The sequence below is a fragment of the Rhinatrema bivittatum genome, chromosome 3 (genome assembly GCF_901001135.1).
Source record: "Rhinatrema bivittatum chromosome 3, aRhiBiv1.1, whole genome shotgun sequence".
In the NCBI taxonomy this organism is placed as follows: domain Eukaryota; kingdom Metazoa; phylum Chordata; class Amphibia; order Gymnophiona; family Rhinatrematidae; genus Rhinatrema; species Rhinatrema bivittatum.
In genome coordinates, this window is record NC_042617.1 from 422,156,458 (window position 1) to 422,176,170 (window position 19,713).

Consider the following 19,713-nt stretch of genomic DNA (forward strand, 5'->3'; position numbering starts at 1 on the left):
GCCGCGGCCGCGTCTGTCCGCGGCCACAGAACACAACATTCTCTTATATGTTTTTTGACTAATATAATATTTAAGTATTTTATATTATCTGCTTAGTATAATTGTGTTGGTTATGTTTAATATAAATAATGGTAAATAAATACAATAAATAAAAAATAATAACGTTCTAAATGTTGCCTAAGATAAAAAGGCTCACTCACATTCATTGATTTAACAATTAGTGTTAACATGTAAAACTTAGCACTAAAGAACACTGAGAGTCAAGACAAATCATGTAAGACAATGAAATATGATCCCTTAGATTTAGAGACAACCTTAGTAATGCAACTATATTGCAGTCTTTGGATTTGTCTCTTTTTTTTTAGGCTCACGTATAAAGAATTACAATTATCAAGACAGGCCATAATTGAACAAAGAATCACATATATTAAAATAGCCTGGGCATGCACACTTGTTGCCAATTTTAAGTGGGTGCGTAAATCTCGCTTGTACCATGTGAGTCGGGATTTTTAAAGAGGCTCCCACCCATGCCATTGCCAGTTTCACCAGTTTTTATACCAGTTAAGAGCTAGGTCTCCCAAACCCTCCTAGTTTAATAGCCTTCACACCTAGACTCTTAAAAGCCTCCGATAATAGGGATGTGAATCGTTTTTCAACGATTAAAATTATCGTCCGATAATGTTTATATCGTCTTAAATCGTTATAGAACACGATACAATAGAAATTCTAACGATTTATCGTTAAAAATCGTTAAATCGTGTTAGTGCGCACTAACTCGAGTTAGTGCGCACTAACTCCCCGTTAGTGCGCACTAACTCGATTTAGTGCGCACTAATTGAAAATGATACAAATAAACACTTTCCAGGTCACTGAAGGTCAGTTAGGAATGAATATGTGTTCCTATTGGCTGGCTGCCCTCTTATCTATTGATGTTACCAAGGTTACCACTGAGGTGATGGTTGGGGGGATGGGAAATGGAACTGGAAACTAACGAACACCAACAGAAAATGAAACAAAGTGTTCACACTTCCCAGGTCAGTAAAGGTCACTTAGGAATGAATATGTATGTATGTATTCCTATTGGCTGGCTGTGCTCTTATCTATTGATGTTACCAATATGGTTGGGGGGATGTGAAATGGAAACAGTTGGAAGCTTGACAAAAAAAGTAATGTAATGATCAGCACTCACGTGACTAGAACTTGTTTGTTTATTATTTTTGTTAGCAGGCACCTGAAATGCTAGTGCATGTTGAATTTGCCAATCACTGTGCATTTTAGAAAGGTGGTCCTGGCTGGAACTGTACACAGTTCAAATATATGTAATTGATTGTTGGTAAGTGTATTTTTTAAGTAGCCACACTGGCACCAGTATGTTTACTTTTCCTCCTACTTAACTCACTAGCTCAGCTTTGTAAGAAGGGCTTCTCTGCTTGTGTGTTGTTTTTGTTTGGTGTGAGGAGAGCAGAAACATCAGATCTTTATTCAATCTACTACAGTCATCTCTTACAGTGCCCTATCCCTATTAATACCAGGAGTGTTGTGATTTTCCTGCACACAGTGCCCTAACCCTGATACCAGTCTGAGACAGCTCCCTCCCTGCATTACTAGTGAGAGGCTGGCTTCACAGACAGGGGGGAGCTGCCTGACCCTCACTCCTGACTTCCCCCATGTCCCAGCTAGTGAATGGTGTGTGGGTGAGGGGGGGGGGAGGATGGTGAAGTCTGAGACAGCTCCCTCCCTGCATTACTAGTGAGAGGCTGGCTTCACAGACAGGGGGGAGCTGCCTGACCCTCACTCCTGACTTCCCCCATGTCCCAGCTAGTGAATGGTGTGTGGGTGAGGGGGGGGGGAGGATGGTGAAGTCTGAGACAGCTCCCTCCCTGCATTACTAGTGAGAGGCTGGCTTCACAGACAGGGGGGAGCTGCCTGACCCTCACTCCTGACTTCCCCCATGTCCCAGCTAGTGAATGGTGTGTGGGTGAGGGGGGGGGGAGGATGGTGAAGTCTGAGACAGCTCCCTCCCTGCATTACTAGTGAGAGGCTGGCTTCACAGACAGGGGGGAGCTGCCTGACCCTCACTCCTGACTTCCCCCATGTCCCAGCTAGTGAATGGTGTGTGGGTGAGGGGGGGGGTGGATGGTGAAGTCTGAGACAGCTCCCTCCCTGCATTACTAGTGAGAGGCTGGCTTCACAGACAGGGGGGAGCTGCCTGTCCCTCACTCCTGACTTCCCCCATGTCCCAGCTAGTGAATGGTGTGTGGGTGAGGGGGGGGGGTGGATGGTGAAGTCTGAGACAGCTCCCTCCCTGCATTACTAGTGAGAGGCTGGCTTCACAGACAGGGGGGAGCTGCCTGTCCCTCACTCCTGACTTCCCCCATGTCCCAGCTAGTGAATGGTGTGTGGGTGAGGGGGGGGGGGGGAGGATGGTGAAGTCTGAGACAGCTCCCTCCCTGCATTACTAGTGAGAGGCTGGCTTCACAGACAGGGGGGAGCTGCCTGACCCTCACTCCTCCGGGGTATTGTGATCTTCCTGCACACAGTGCCCTATCCCTGATACCAGGGGTGTTGTGATCTTCCTGCATGCAGTGCCCTATCCCTATTAATACCAGGAGTGTTGTGATCTTCCTGCATGCAGTGCCCTATCCCTGATATCGGGATGTGTGCAAGAAGATCACAACACCCCCGGTATCAGGAATAGGGCACTGTGTGCAGGAAGATCACAACACCCCCAGTATCAGGAATAGGGCACTGTGTGCAGGAAGATCACAACACCCCTGGTATTAGGGATAGGGCACTGTGTGCAGGAAGATCACAACACTCCTGGTATTAATAGGGATAGGGCACTGTGTGCAGGAAGATCACAATACCCCTGGTATCAGGGTTAGGGCACAAGTTCTAGTCACATTGACTGATCACATTACTTGTTTTGTCAAGCTACCAACTGTTTCCATTTCCCATCCCCCATATACTGTCAGTAGGAAACTTGGTAACATGAATAAATAAGAGGGCAGCCAATAGGAATACATATTCATTCCTAAACTGACCTTAACTGACCTGAAAAGTGTCAAATTGTATCATTTTCAGTTAGTGCGCACTAACTCCCAGTTAGTGCGCACTAACGGAAAAAACTCGAGTTAGTGCGCACTAACTCCCGTTAGTGCGCACTAACTCGAGTTAGTGCGCACTAACGGAAAAAACGATTTTTAACGATTTTTTAACTAAAAAATCGTGCCTAAGACGATTTTCTTGCCCTGCCACACGATTTCTATCGTTAAGACGATATGGAAAACGATTCACATCCCTATCCGATAAGGCTATTTTTTTTTTTAAACTTACACCTCCTCCATAGCATAGGTAAACTTATACAGTACTAGATCATGTGCCCTGGCACATAAGTATTTGCACACACATTTCTTGACCTCACCCTGGAATGACCACGCCCCTTTTTGAATCGGAGCGAGGTGTGCACACAGTGGGAGATATGTGCTTATCTGGGTGGCTTTTAAAATACAATGGGCATGCACAAGCCCGACTTGCTCACATATCCTCTAATTGATGTGTGCACCAGGCTTTTAAAGTTCACCTTTAAATATTTACTTCGGAGGTCAGAAAGAAAATAGAGTCATCTAATGTAATATGAGGAAAGAATATTTTATAGATGACATTCTTATCAAATGTATATGTTTTTTTAAGGGTTTAACCTAATTTGTTTGTCCATATCCAGATCCTTATTGATTCTAAACAATTGTTTAGCTTTTCAAAAATCAATTTGCAATTATGACCTGGTCTGGTTTAAAAATGACAATCATCTGTCTAAATTAATCTTTTTAACAGTCAATCTAATTAGGCACCCAGGGGCTGAACAAAAATATTTCACAAACACCTGGGTAATCTTCAGGATGGATAATGACATTTTTTTAGATGGATAAGTTTTTGGATCAAAGAAATTTTTTCTTTATTAGATCTGGAATATTCATTCATTTTCAGAACTTTATGAACATACATGCATTAAATTGTATTTTGTGCGTGTAAGTTACACTTATGTGCTTAAACTCCAATTTTATATATGAAAAATGTCCACACTCATTTTGTCCAAAAGAAAAAAATAATATTGAATGTAAATCTCTAGACTACATTGATCCCTAGAACAGTCCATAGGCTAACTTCCAAAGACTGAAGTTGGTATGCCCAATTTTAACCTGCTGGGCTCTGTTCTTCATATATGAGGTAAGCCATTCTAGCATAGACCCTTCAACACCTAGAGCATGTAAACAAAATAACATGGTAAATAGGGATTAAATGCCTCTGACAGATCTAACAGTGATTTAGCACCATTATCCAAACTTCTGTAAAGATCCTCTGTAAAATTCAAGAGAGATGTTTCCATGCTTAAACCTGGATGAAAGCCTGATTGGGAATTTTTAGATCTGTACCAATCTTCCACAGTTGTAGATAGGATCCGGGCCTTTGTTCCTTCCAATAATTTGTACAAAAAAAGACAAATTAGAAACTGGGCAATAGTTCTCCACACAGTTTGGATCCAGATTAGATTTTTTAACCAAAGGGAAAATACCTGCCTTTTTAAATTTATCTGGAAAAAATCCTTGTTCCAAGGGTGAGTTAATAATATTATGAAGTAGATTGATTAGGTTGTTTTCAAATATTTTACTAACAATACTGGACATAAGTCAAGAAAGCACTTGCATACTTTGACCTTATTAAAAATGGACTTCACTTAAGTTTTAATCAAATTTATAAAGATACTCCCAAAAGTAGTTACTGCCAGAGACTTTTACAGTCTGTCAGACACAACAGATTTAGAATTTGAATCATCTTGAATCCTATCAATTTGTTTAAAATACTCTGCAAAATCATTGTAGAATGGCATCTTTAACTCTATTTAAACAATCACTAGGTTGTTTCTGTAAACTTTTCACAGACTTTGGGGTGATTTTTGAACTAGGAAAAAGTAGAACTATTTGGCAAACTTCATTGGTAAATTATATTCCTTAATCTGTGCTCTTTATTTCATTTTGACTTCTAACATTTCGTACTTATGCCATTGCCATCTCCAACGTTCTTCCTACCCTTTTCTTATTCCATAAATTATTTGTGAACTAAAAGGCTGATGTTTTGAGGAGCAATGGCTTTCAAAGCATTGGAGAATACAGAATCCCATCACATCTTCAGCATTTAATTCCATATAGTCATGCTCAGCTAGGAATTTTGGTACAATATTATTATTCTTAGCTCTAAAATGAAACAACTTATCAGACTTTTTAGCAAGCAATTCAATATATTCAGACCCCTGGACCTGAACAGATATTAATTCATGGTTTGATTAGGCCAATGGGCTTACCTGTAACTTGATATACCTGATTTGAAAAGAAAAATCAGATCCAAAATATGACACTTTATGGGGTAGATTTTAAAAAAGCGAGCCTTCGCGTACTTTTGTTGGCGCATCAGGCGCAAACAAAAGTACGCTGGATTTTAGTAGATACGCGCGTAGCCGCGTGTATCCGCTAAAATCCTGGATCGGCGCACGCAAGGCTGCCGATTTTGTGTAGCCGGCGCGCGCCAAGCCGCGCAGCCTGCCGCCGTTCCCGAGATGCGTCCCGTTTTGAAGGTTGGATTGTTGACCGTTCCCAGATAAGTAATTTTATTTCAACACAAGTGGTTTCAAAATTAATATGAAATTATCTATATTTACAGGATTCTATGTGACAGAGAAAGTGTGTCTTTATTCCGGGTTAAAATCTTGCACTTGCACTATAGCTCCTGATGAAGCAGCCACCGCTGCGAAACTTCGGCCGTATGTTGAGCTTGAATTAAAAGATTCTGACATCAGCAGTGCTTATTGAATAGAAGACCAAAGGTTGATATGTAAGATATAATGAATATGCATTTGAGAAAACTTACAGAAAACTAAAGAAAAATAGAAAAAACTAAAGAAAAAAGATTTTGACAAAGATCTAATCTTGCCGCAAATGATTAGAAGACCGGGCGGTTCTCGAAATATAGAGCACACGCCGTCAGGCTTGATGATGCGGTTCATCTAAAAACACATACAATTGTCGATAATTATCATTTTGAATTTTTTTGGGATCGGTGATTTAATACAGGTGACATTTCCTTTTCGGATACTGTGTGTTGTTGTGGAAATTGTCTATTGTTCTTTTTGATACATGAAATTCAAAAGGACATGGAATAAACACTGAGGATACTTTATGGGTAAAAATGAAGAAAAGAGTTAACCTGTTATCAGGTCGATACAGTAACGTTGAGTTAAAGATTCCCCGTCTGTAACGTGCTGGGAGCGCACAATACAGACGAGTAAGGCCATCCAGCGATACAGTCTCCAGTTTCACGCGTCCTTAGCGCTTTGTAAAATAGACACATAACCCTTTCCGCACCCAGCATGTAAATGAACGAAAAAGCTGTATAATGAAGGAATTAGCTATTCCCCTCCGATACTGTAACGCGCGCTCAGATTATCTCCTTAGGAACCCGCTGTTTTGCCGCGGCCTTAACGTGCTAGTTTACCGCCTCCCCCTAGTAGGAGTTAGGACTGTGAGTCTAGTAACAAATCCATCGACACCGCTTAAGATACTCAAAAACAATAAAACAATAAGCCTGGCACCCTCCTTGATGTAGTACGTCCCGGATGCCCCCCCTCCCCAGCGCGCCCGCCACTACCCCTTTCATCAGCTGCATCCACCCATTATACCCCTCACGGGCATGTCCCGCTTCACAGAGCGCTCCCACTCAAATCCGTTCATGGGTATATACCCTTTCGCCCCCCTCACAGTGCCATGCTACCACTGCGATCTGGCAGTCCCGTGAGGCCTACAAAAAAAAAAAAAATCCCCGGCTACCGCGCCTCCGCACTGGCCCACCGACTCTACCCCCCCCCCTCCTCCCGATCGGGTGGGTAGGCGGCGGCGAAAAGCAAAAAAAAACAAAATCAATTTTTTTTTTTCAAAAAGCGACATCACACAATGCATAAAATAATTTCTACAGCCTTAAAGCGACAATTTTGTTTTTTTCCAAAAGCGACTTACTTTTGGGATCTGTCAAGATCCCAAAAGTAAGTCGCAAAAGTAACTTACTTTTCTGAAGCCATCAGGAACACGATCTTAGCTCCTCCGGACGAAGACGAAGATGGCCGCCTGCACGGGGAAAGCGTGCAATTGGCAGCTGAAGACGTGACGTCACGACGTTTGGCGTCACGGGATGTGACGTCACGTCTTCAGCGGCCAATTGCACGCTTTCCCCCGTGCAGGCGGCCATCTTCGTCTTGAGCTACGATCGTGATGGCTTCAGAAAAGTAAGTTACTTTTGCGACTTACTTGACAGATCCCAAAAGTAAGTCGCTTTAAGGCTGGAGAAATTATTTTATGCATTGTGTGATGTCGCTTTTTGAAAAAAAAAAATTGCTTTGGTTTTCGCCGCCGCCTACCCGCCCGATCGGGAGGAGGGGGGGGGGGGTAGAGTCGGCGGGCCAGTGCGGGGGCGCGGGAGCCGGGGATTTTTTTTTTTTGTAGGCCTCACGGGACTGCCGGGTCGCAGTGGATGCAGCTGATGAAAGGGGTAGTGGCGGGCGTGCTGGGGAGGGGGGGGGCATCCGGGATGTACTACATCAAGGAGGGTGCCAGGCTTACCGAACCGCTGCTATTGCCTCTGCTCGCAGGTCTATTTCGCCGGCTTGCTGCACGCTTTCGCTTTGCTCGGCTCTGCTCGGCTCTGTTTTTCTTCTCTCCCGTCTGTCTTCGCCGCTGTGCCTCACCTCCTCTCGGAGCAAGGCTGCTTTCGCGCCCTGCTCCGGGAGGAGAGACACAGCGACGAAGCAACAAAGACTTTTCGTGTTTTTTACACTTCCTGGTGCCTGTCATTCCAAATGCCATTTGAAATGACATTTGAAATGACAGGTACCAGCGCACCCAGGTTACTGTATAGGCGCTGTATTAAGCGCCTATACAGTAAAATGGGTTGCGCGGGCATAACTCTTCCCTAACGCTTTAAAGCCGCGGCATGCATTTGCATGCAATTAGAAGAGAGAATCGGGGAGTTAGTGAAGAGAACTGTGCGTGCGGGGAGGAAGGGTGCGCCTGACACTGCCGCACTGTTTCTACCGCGGCCTTACTGTATCGACCCGTAAGTGGGGTGACTTGCACAGAGTGGTAGTTACTACCCTTAGCAGAAAGCACAGGGAGTAACCTGCACAGAATAGTCTTGCTGGTGTACCAAGGCACCAGTCAGGGAGATTCCCCAGCTCAGCTATCTACGAATCAGACTTCCACAGGCAGTTTCACCCCAGGCAGTTTCACCACACTAAGAGGTAGATTTTCAAAGGGTTACGCACATAAGGTATGCATGTAACCCTCAAAAACCTGCCCCTGCCTGCCCTTGCACGCGCCCAGCCTATCTTGCATAGGCTTAATGGTGCTCACGAGCCCCGGGATGCATATATGTCCCGGGGCTTTGGAAAAGGGGTGTTCCGGGGTGGGGCTGTAGGTGGGGTGCCATTCCGGTGGTAGGGCCAAGGCCTCCTCCGTTGCGACCCTGCTGAGGGATGGTGCTCCGGGAGGCAGCTGGCGTGTGCAAGTTACGCCTGCCCGGAGGCAGGCATAACTTTGACGATAATGGTCAGGGGGGGTTAGATAGGGCTGGGGGGCAGGTTAGGTAGGGGAAGGTGGTGGGAGGCGGAAGGAAAGTTCTCTCTGAGGCTGCTCCAATTTCGGAGCGGCCTCGGAGGGAACGGAGGAAGGCTACGTGGCTCGGCGTGCGCAAGTTGCACAATTGTGCACCCCCTTGCACGCGCCGACCCTGGATTTTATAACATGTGCACAGCTGCGCGCGTATGTTATAAAATCGGGCATAGATTTGTTTGCGCCAGGTTGCGTGAACAAATCTACGCCTGCGCGTATGTCTGAAAATCTACCCCTAAGGTTCTCCAGCTCAAAAGTGTCCTCTGGACAAGTTCTAGCACAAGTTCATTGGGGGAGACAAACGAGCTTAGCCTTCTGGCAAGAAAACTGCTCTGCGAGGCAGTAGCACAACACTCCCCTTCTTCCCTCAGTTGTGCTGCAAGCCATGGTCTTCCCAGTTCTTACAAAAAACAAAAACCAGGCAAAACAATCAAACAAAACTTAGAGTAATCCCACTTTCTCTGTTTCGATGTCAGTGCTAGTAGTTTCCACTGCAGGGACCTCACTTCCATGACTTCCTCCTCCTCTGAGGAGCTGAGCTTCCCTTTCCTCCTCCGGTGCCATTGGTCAGCCCCTGTCACATGGCTATCGGTGCCATTTTGTGCTCCTACCAGTGACAGGGGCTGACCAATGTCACCGGTAGCCCCTGTGACATAGTAAGGGCAAAGGCTATCGGCGCCATTTTGATTACTGGCAGCCGACGGCCCGAGTGCAGGAGATCGCTCCTGGACCCTTGCTGGACCACCAGGGACTTTTGGCAAGTCTTGGGGGGGGGGGGGTTCAGGAGGGTGGGGGTTTTGTTTAAATTTGCTCCTTTAGACGGTCAAATAATTTGACCACCCTGAAAAATGAAGTCGATTTTCCCGAAATTTTGGGAAAATTCATTTTTCATGGTTAGCACGCATTAATGGGGAGTTAGTGCAAGCTAACCCCATAATTCGGGGTGGCCGAAAAAAATCAGCCCGAACTGCAGGAAAACGAAACTTCCTGCAGCTGGCTGATAATGAAGGCCGAACCGAAAGGTTCAGACGAATCACATCTCTCCCATATACAACCATAACTGTGTACCCGAGCCATAACATAGTTAAAGCTGTCAAAGCACTCCCTTCGGTCCAGACAGCATGCCAACTCTGGCCCAGGGAATGCCACAACCAAGAGAGGCCCTGCTTTCCAGAAGGTAAATTATCTTCAGGGTGTTCCCGGTCACCTGCCTCGTCCAAGCAAAGTGACTGCCCAGTCGAAGGATAGGGCTTCCGGTCTGTCACCACTCCGGGGTTGGTGGGCCCTGGCAACAGACAGCCCCCATCACACTGAAGTAGGGAATATCACATGCTGTGCACGGCCTCCAGCTCAGGTTCCTCTGCCCGCTGCCACAAGAGAACAAACATAACTAGTAGATATAATCATATCCTTAAAAGGGGGTGGGTGGGACGGTGGGTTTGCATCAAAGACAGCAGCGTGGGGGGAGCAGGAGCCAAAAGGAATGGAGCCTGGGTGTGCTGCCTCCGCCCCCTTGGGATTGGCCTCCATGAAAATTCTAACAAGAGGAGATGATTTTTACACTGTAGTGTCTGCTAGCTTCATTGTACAAATCAACTCCTTTTCATCACTTATAAGGTCAAAACATCTTTAACGATGTGAATTTGACAACGGATACCTCTGAATATAACTGTAACACCATCCCCCTAACCCCAACCCACCTCCCAAAAACTCAATCCAAATGAAAATGCCCCCTTACAATGGTCCATATATAGAGTATCAGAATGAACCCTTTAATTCTCTCTCTCCCCCCAGAATGCCCATGTCCTGCCCCTTTTTCCACCTACTTTTTCTGGGCACATGAACCTTAATGTACGCTTGCCCTTCCTGGCTATTTAAAATTCACATAGCTCCCACTCAGGGCACTTACGTGTGAAAGTGACCATTTTTGCGCACTTAAGACTTTTGAAAATCTACCTTTAATTAGGCATTCTGGGGAGGGGAAGTCTGGGAGAGAATTTACACACATGTTTTTGATTTTCAAAATTATGAACCTGACTTTTGAAAAGCATTTACACAAGTAAAGCTAGGTTTTTCACATGTAAATGCATGTTACCTGGGCACGTGAACCTTAATGCTTTTGAAAATTGGTACAATATATGCCATTGAATTGTTCATAGGTTTTAGCTGTTTAAGTGCAGATTGGGACGGTAACTTTCAAAGTGGCCCCCTGGCACAATGGGGGTAATTTTCCAAAGGATTTACATGTGTAAATGTAACTACTATTGAAGAAATTTTCAAAAGGGCACTTAAGCGAGTAAATCCTAAGGGTAATTCAGTGGCACATATTGTACCAATTTTAAAAAGCCCACTTACATGAGTAAAGTGCATTTACTATGGAAACCCATTTTTAAGCATGCAAATGCTTTTGAAAATCAGGCCCAATGTATGCGAGTTTATCGGCATGCGCCCAAGGACATGGCCATTTTATAACATGTGCACATCTCTGCATGCATGTTATAAAATAGCCCGACAGTGTACGCATGTGCACTCAATTTTAAGTGGAAGAGTGCATGTGTGCACAAATGCCTCTTCTATTGCGTAAGTGGGGGGATTTTAAAAGGCACACGTTCCTACAGCATTGCCAGTTTTCCCAATTGGTTCCCAGTTCACCCAGTTAAGGGATAGGACTTCCAAACCTCCTTAGTTTATTAGCCTCCTTTCCCCCCGTTAGTTCCAACCTTTAAAACCCCGCTGATCTGCCCTGATTTTTATTTTTTTTATAACATAGCAGAAGTAAAGTTATGTGGCAGGGGACCATGGTGTGCACCGGTGAGCTTAAGTATTTATGTACAAATGTCATGTTAAAATCCTGGAATGCCCATTCCCTGCCCAGACCATCCCGGATCCTGCCTCTTTTGGAAACTTTTCATTTGTGTGCAGCAGGAGGCTTTTAAAATCTGCTCAGTGCAAGCTGGCCCAACATATTCATGGATCCCCTAATTTCTGCATGTGTCGGGCTTTTAAAATTCACCTTCGTGTGTGTTAATGACTTTTGAACATTGCTATGATACTTTTTCAGGCATAATTCCTTTGAAAATTCACCTGTAAGTGTGAAAATCTACTTACTGAAGGCTACTCCTGCTCAGAGCAGAGTATAACTTCCTACAAGTAAGTCTGTGCACAAATTTTCTAAGCAGACTTTAGTCTTATGCAGGTTATTTGAAAATTACCCTTCCTTACTGTTCATAGGATAGTCTTACAGTCAGCTGTAGCTATATACATGATACTGCACACTGATTATTGACTAAAATATTTGTCTTATAAAAGCTTTTTCTTATCATAGGCATAGAAAACCCTTGATAAATCAGGCCTTTTGTTAGGAATGAAATTACTACTCAGTAGTACATATTTTTCAGTGCAAATTGTGAATGCTAATTCCCTGATGATGGCTGATCTTTATATATACAGCATTAATCATAATCCAGAAAGTATTAGGAACAGAGTCAAAGCTATAATCTTATCTAAATTCTGCAGCATTATCGGTACCTCTTGCACATTCTGCAAATCTCCAAATATCCAGTAAACACTGCAATTATTGAGGAAATTGTTCTGTGGCAAAACACTGGGACCAGTTGATTGAATTACTTTCCTTTAGATTGATCTCTCCATAAGAATGTCACTAAAAGAGATTCAATCTGCTCTGTGTGGAAAGCACCTGTTCATACATCACTATTCTGTGTTCTTTTTGTTGTCATCTAAAATGGTTGGTTGGTATTAGGTAAGAGGCTTTATCATTATCCACTGCAAACTGGGAAGTGGCCTAGTTTAGTTTCAGTCGAAATGAATTAGTAGAGGTATTTTAAAATTTCTGAACTTGATAATGGTATGTTGTGAGTGTTCATTATCAGCACAATTTAATATTCAACAAAAAAATGAATTTAAGGGAATAGACTCTTACAGGAGACAGAATGTAATTTTAAACCATTAAGGATAAGAACTTCACACTTCATAGTGAGTCAGCACTGTTCATGATATGTACCTTCAAGGAAATAATTAAGGATCAGGCAGAATTGCAGTACAGTACTTCAGAAATGTTATTATAATGAACTGTTATTTCAGCCTAGTCATTTACAAAAAAAAAAAAAACTGCACTGCATATTCTTATTTAATATGCTGGATGGACTTAGTAAAATAAGTGGTATTTTTTGTTAAGTTGCATGTTTCAAAACTATTGACATGGGAAAACAATGAAAATACAGGTGGTTTTAAATTTGAAAAATGCATGAATTACCATTGTATACTTTTATATTCTTGCTATTAAAAGAGTATAGAACAGTTGTTTTTATTATGATCCATTGTTTTTTATTATGTTAAATTAATGAGCAAACAAAACCATTTTAACTCAAGCTGCAGCAACAATTGCCTTCTAAGGTATTGAGGCACTTGACTCTTTTAAGCATTACAGTTGAAATTTTCATAGAGGGAGGATAACTTTCAAAGATTTCCATGCAGCTCCATATACATGCATGTATGGGCCACAGAGTTCTACTGTATTCTTTTTGAATCTGTGTGAAAGCATCTCTAACATAGACACATAGAAATGATGGCAGAAAAGGACCAAATGATCTAGCCAGTCTGCCCAGCAAGCTTATCATAGTATCTGCTGCAACATGCAGTTTACCACCATGCTTATCATTTTTACAGACTGTAATAGTCAGGGCCCTCGTTTGGTTGCTGTCTGAATCTAATTCCCCTTTACCTCTTGCTGTTCAAGCAGAGAGCAATGCTATAGTTGTATCAAAAGTATCAGGCTTATTGGTATCCATGCACCCAAACATATGCCTAATAGATATTACACACACATGTTTTTGTGTTCAAAAACTCATGTAAACACATATGTTTCTACCCAGATGTTTTTTAACCCATATATTTACCTAACAGATTGTCATTTGCTGAATGGTGACTCTTCCTTTCTGATAAATACTAGTTATAGAGAATAAAAGGGCAATAAAATAAAGTACAAGTCTTCAGATTATTAGTTAATCTCCCACACATGCCTTGTTTTCCTTACACTCAATATGTAGTTTATGGACTAGGGTTACCTGATGGATCTAGATCATCAGGGACAAGTGTAATCCCCAGTGAATACAATAGGGATAAACTTAGTCTGACTTAGCCTGTCTCAGATGAACTAGAGCCAACAGATAACCCTACTATTGACCAACTCTACACACACTTATGAGAAAACTCTACATGCATACCATTACTTTCAAAATACTGAATACACCTATATGCTGTGATTATACATATGTAAAGCTTCCATATGCACATTTGCTGTCTATTTTATAAAAGTTCTCATATACATTGTTTTGTGCATGTATCCTGCCCCTTTATACATGTATTTACGTGTCTTTTATGAGCAAATGAGGGTATAAAAGGGCTGGTCTCAATGTCTGTCTTCTTAACTGCACAATATCTGGAAGAAGGGGAGCCCTGCTTAGAAAACCAAGGTTCCAGGCATGGGAAGTAAACCCTCCGGTGAATGAGGTTATGAAGGATCAGCATATCTTGTATGGGAAGGAATCACGGAAAGTGGAATCCAACCAGAAAGAGAAAACCTGGGAAAAACTCTGCCACTAACTCAGTGTGATCTTACACAACAACAAGAGTGTTCAAGACCTGTCACAAATAGTGAGACTTCTGAAATCAGGTCAAGAAGAAATAAGATGAGGGCCCTGCAAGCCAAATTTCATTTACTCAAGCTGAAGAGATGGTCTTCAGTACCATTTCAGAGGCAGCTTTGAACTCACCATCGTAAAGTTTTCCTATTTCATTGTAAAAAATGCCTAAAACACACATTTGATTTAAAGTAGGGGTTAAGATTGACAAGTAGCTTTTTTGTTCATTTTAAGCAATAGAGGAAAACATTTTTTCAAATAGCATTAACAATATCACTTTGAAGATTCTCAGTTATTTAGAGAGAAAACATAACATTGAGCCTTTCAACTATTATTACTAATACTAGTACAACTACTTTTTATCATTCCTACAATGTGTTATGGTTTTGACGTGTTGGAGTGGATTCTTGGGTACAGCGGTGATGGCCACTCCCATGGGGAGAAGCCCCATGAGGAACTGCAGTACTATTCTAGACTCTATACACGCAGACACAGAGGATTTTTATTTATTATACAGCTTGGTGGTTCTGCCCAGGGAGCAGCAACAGTGAGGTAACCTGGTAGAAGTAGTCCAGGGGTCCTCAGCAGAAGAGACCAGTCCCACACTCGAGTAGATGGTAGGCAGCACAGGGTCGTAGAGGAGAGTCCCGGATGCAGACTCCAAGCGCTGAAGCTGAAGGTGAGACAGACTGATAAGGTTAGTTACTCACTAAAGTAGATAGCTGTATTGATAAAGATCCTGGCAGGCAGAAGTAGATCAGTAAGGCACCAGAGTAAGAAGAGTAGGCCCTCGAGGAGCCAGTACCCGATATCCCAGATAGGTACCTGTAAGAGAGCATAAGGGCCCCTGAGGAGCGGGTACCCAGGTTAGCGATGAATACCCCGAAGGGCAGAGAGAGAGCTTCTTGCGGCAACAAGGAAGCAGCAGAGCAGTTTAGACCAGAGGCATTCCAATTCAATCCTTGCTAACTCGGTTTGTTAGCAAATGAAGGGCAGGCTAAATACCCGGATGTCGTGATGTCACTCAGAGGGGACGCCCCCGAGGTTCCCGCCATAATGTGGATAAAGATGTGGGTAGCATGCGTGCCATTCCGGGGACGCCGGAGAGAGTGGCATGAAGACGCGGCAGCAGCTATCTTCCCAAGGCTTGAGGAGAGAGAAGGAAGAAAGGTGAGGCACAGAGGTCGAAGCCGTCTGAGACCGACGGACGCAACACGATGCTCCTAGGCATGCATTTTAAGATTAAGATGACAAGGTACATATATTACAGAAAAAAAGCAAACTCTAAAGGAATACAATTATGAAAAATTAATAAATGAAGAATGCATTTCATGAATTGTGCTACTGTGTACTCTGATACTCATCTCTCATACATACCTGGACCATGACTGAAATCTATCTGCATAAAATAAGTAAAATGTAACAAAGATAATTTTAAAACCTCATTTGTCTTTCAGATAGTTACGAGAAATATCATAAAAAACAAAGGCAGACTAAGACCCAGAAAGCACGGAATAACAGGCAAAAGATTTTATGCATAATGAAATATTAAAAAATTACATTGGCAAACTATTTTTATAGAAAGAGGGAGCATACAGCCAACTAACCTCTAGATTCATTAAAATGTGATAAATTTTGCATGAATAAGACCTGTGATAAAAAAAAGGGGTGTATTTAGGGAATTACCTCAACATGAGAGAGGGAGAGAGAAAGAGAGAGAAAGAGAGAGAAAGAGACTTTATAAGGGTCTCATATTTGTCATCTATTTATACCACTATAGGAGGGTAAATTAGTAACTTGAGGTGAAGTTTTGGTGGTGGTCTAGGGTTTGGGGGCAGTTTTACATGCACAGTCAGAGATATGAACAGCACAGTACACATCAGTGAAGCTTTGATGTGATTTGGAGTAAGGAAAGAGACACAAAGATGAGACTCTAGCCCTAGCTTGATGCTCTCTCTCTCCCTCTCTCTCTCCTCCAGGAGCAGCCGAAAATGTGGAAATGCCTGTCTGGGCGCTTCACAAGCTGTGAAATGAAAATATTACAGGCAAAATGATGAATCTAGGCCTAAGATAGTTACATTATGGCCACTAATGGTAATGTGGCCATTTGATCCATTACATATCTTATGTAGCAAAGAAATTATATAGGAAAAGAAACATATTGTACCACTTATATGTTCTTTCACAGAAGAACTATTTATCTCATCATCAGATACATAATATTAAACATTTGTATTCATGACAGTATGTGTAATGGCAAATTCACTGCAAAAGTAGCATGAGAAGGTTTTGTGTGTCCAAATATTGCTATTAAACATGAGGTGACCTTTTCTCTCCCATTGCCTTTTTTTGTGGTTAATGTCATAGTACCCTAACTTAATTTTCCAATTCAAAACATGTTCATAGTATTTCAAGCTAAATTATAAGGTCTAAATTATTCACCATTCACAACTATCATCCCTGGAAAAAAGAAGTCAATAAACAATGGTAACCTTAGCAAGGTCATTTCAAATTTCACTGGGTAATTATGTCAGTCTAAAAACTCTGCACTTGAATTAAGCCATAGATGTAGCTACTTTATCTACTGTGAGAAAACGTTCAGTCTCTTACTAGGAAACAGTAAACCTACTAAATTCAGTGTAATAATTGATTTTGCAAAATTTTAGCCTTACTATTTTTTTTTTACTGTGGTGTATAATTTAATTTTGTGATGATAGAGATAATTTGCCCTGCCCCCTTTACTGAGCCCTGCACTTCCACGTGTATTTGGAGATATGCACATGTCCGGGCTGTTTCTAAAATGCACTCGGCGCGCGCATGGCCCAGTCATGCGTGAATCTCCCCGTATTTGCATGCGCCGGGCTTTTAAAATTTGGCCCTATGTGAGTTAAATCTTCTCATGTAAATGATTTAAATTAGGAGCACAACTACATGCGTAGAGCAGATTTGTGCCATTTATCAGAATAATTTTTGACTTCTATAGGTAAGTTACAGCTTTGCTGCCACTTAGCCAGATACATGTGAAAAACTTATTTTATTTATTTATTTAGCATTTTTCTATACCGACTTTCCAATAACAAAATTATTGATCAATTCGGTTTACATTTTAAACAATAACAACAATGACAAGTAAATGTCTTACAATGAACAGGTCGAATTAACTTGGATTAAGATATATGGGGGTAATAACATAATTAAGATATATGGGGGTAATAACATAATTAACATGAGCGGTGCCTAATATAGGCTAGAGGTTGGGTTTTGATAATAGACTGCCGAAGATAATAGACTGCCAAAGATAATAGACTGCCAAAGATAATAGACTGCCAAAGATCATGTGATTTCTAGAGAAGATCTATATAGTTCTCTAGCGTGTTACCACTGAGGGGATATTGGCAGGGATATTTCGCAGGTTGATGTTATGGGAAAGCTTGGTTGAATAACCAAGTCTTGAGTCTTTTTTTAAATGTAGTGGAGCATTGCAGTGATCTGAGCTCTGATGGGAGAGAGTTCCAGAGTTTAGGCCCAGCTGTGGAGAAAGCTCTTTTACTTTAACTTTTTTACTTTAACTTCTACTTATCTGGCTAAGTAAGTGAAGAGGATAAGTGTTAAACCACAACTTATCCAGCCAACATTACATGCTGTGCATCTTTTAGATATGCAAATATTTTCTTGGATAAATAAATACATATTTTATATTGTGCACATGCAGTTGCCACCATGATTTAAAATACATGAGTGCATCCATATAATCCATGTATGTGGGCATGCACTATTGTTTTAAAATTATCCTCTATCAAGTTATGAAATGAATTATAACCATGATTGTGTTTGACCATCTTTCACCTGAGAAAGCTATATAAGAATAATTTTAATTGCTCAGAGAAAAATTGTGTTCAAAAGTGTTTTAAAAGTACTGCAATCTTAAACCCTCAGCAGTTTAATCAAGGCCTCAATGAGTTTTTTTACTCTTTGACATTTTGTAACTGAAGATGTGACTTTACATGTTTAAGAAATAAATTGCACATCTGGTGTTTTTGCAAAATGAATTCTTGAATAGACATTGCCAATACAGATATCTAGAGCGTAGAAGTTTTGAACTTTGGTAACTACTGAAAATTATTAGCTCCTGTAAATCGTTTTCCTTTACTATTTTGATTTATATACTGTATATTGTTGCCTTCTGATTTATGAAAAGATATATTTGAAAAGGGTTGCCATAGATACAAAATTGGAACAATCATTGAACCTGTTAAGTTTTCTCTTTTCTTCATTTAGGGTCCAGTAGCAAAGAACGATGCAGTACCTAAATTTATGCTCCAACAATAAACTTTTAGTTTAAAACAAATTGATGTTCTAATAAGAATGATTTGACTTTATAGGTTGACTGGAATGAATCTGCCTTCTCCTGTCATCAGCAACAAGAACTGGCTGCGCCTCCATTTCACATCTGACAGCAACCATAGACGCAAAGGATTTAATGCCCAGTTCCAAGGTAAAAAATGTGTCATATATTCTGTTCCGAGCTTCTCCTTTAATCCTTTTCTTTTGTGTGTACATAAATGCTTTTGTCTGTGACAAAATTCTATGGTATCATGCCAGCAGAACAGAGTACTTACAGTCTAAAAAAGCCTCAAGAACTAAATTAGCTTTATACAAATCTTTTTCTCACCTTGGTAGTTTGGTAAAATGCTGCTGCAGAGGTTCAGATCAGCAATGATTTTTTTTCCATAAACACAGGCGAATCCTTTTGATCAACTGAGTTTTCAATTTTAAGTGCATTCAAGAAAAATAGAACCAGATCAACACATGACACAATAGGACTGATGTGTTGCCATGTGAAGGGTCCTTAGATCAATTCTGGATTGGGCCTACCATGTACAGGTTTGCTAGGTTTGGGGGCTGGGAATGCTGTGGAGGCACCATCCATAGGCCGTGGGAGGGAGCCCTGGTAGCAATTAAGGCTGATGGCTGGTTGCTAGATTTAGAACATATGATACAGCCCTTCAACATGGTTCCCAAGCTCATGGCTGTTGTTGTAATAACTAAACTAGGAACAGTGGGAGGAAAGTTTATTAAAATTGAAGGAATATCCCCAGGTAGTTGTAAATGAAAAGTCTTGGAACCAGAATCCCCACCCTCATTCTGACTGAGCTAAAAGTAAAAGGAGAGCAGGGACCCCTAAAAAAGAAATTATAGTAGTTTTCTCTCCCCACTATAGAGAAACACACAAAAAAACAGGTTTTAAAGATAATAGTATTTTCAAATGTACATTTTTGTATTAATAACATATAGCATTTAAACTAGCCTTAAACTGCAAACTACTTTCATTATCTGAAATT

General features: G+C 41.6%; 1 protein-coding gene across 1 annotated transcript in view; it reads left to right on the plus strand.

Annotated features, from left to right (window-relative positions):
* CSMD1 (CUB and Sushi multiple domains 1) overlaps positions 1–19,713 on the plus strand; it is a 4,035,193-nt gene that overhangs the window by 1,836,774 nt on the left and 2,178,706 nt on the right. Inside the window, 1 exon segment of the mRNA XM_029596871.1 lies at positions 18,754–18,866. Coding sequence (XP_029452731.1) covers positions 18,754–18,866 — 113 coding nt within the window.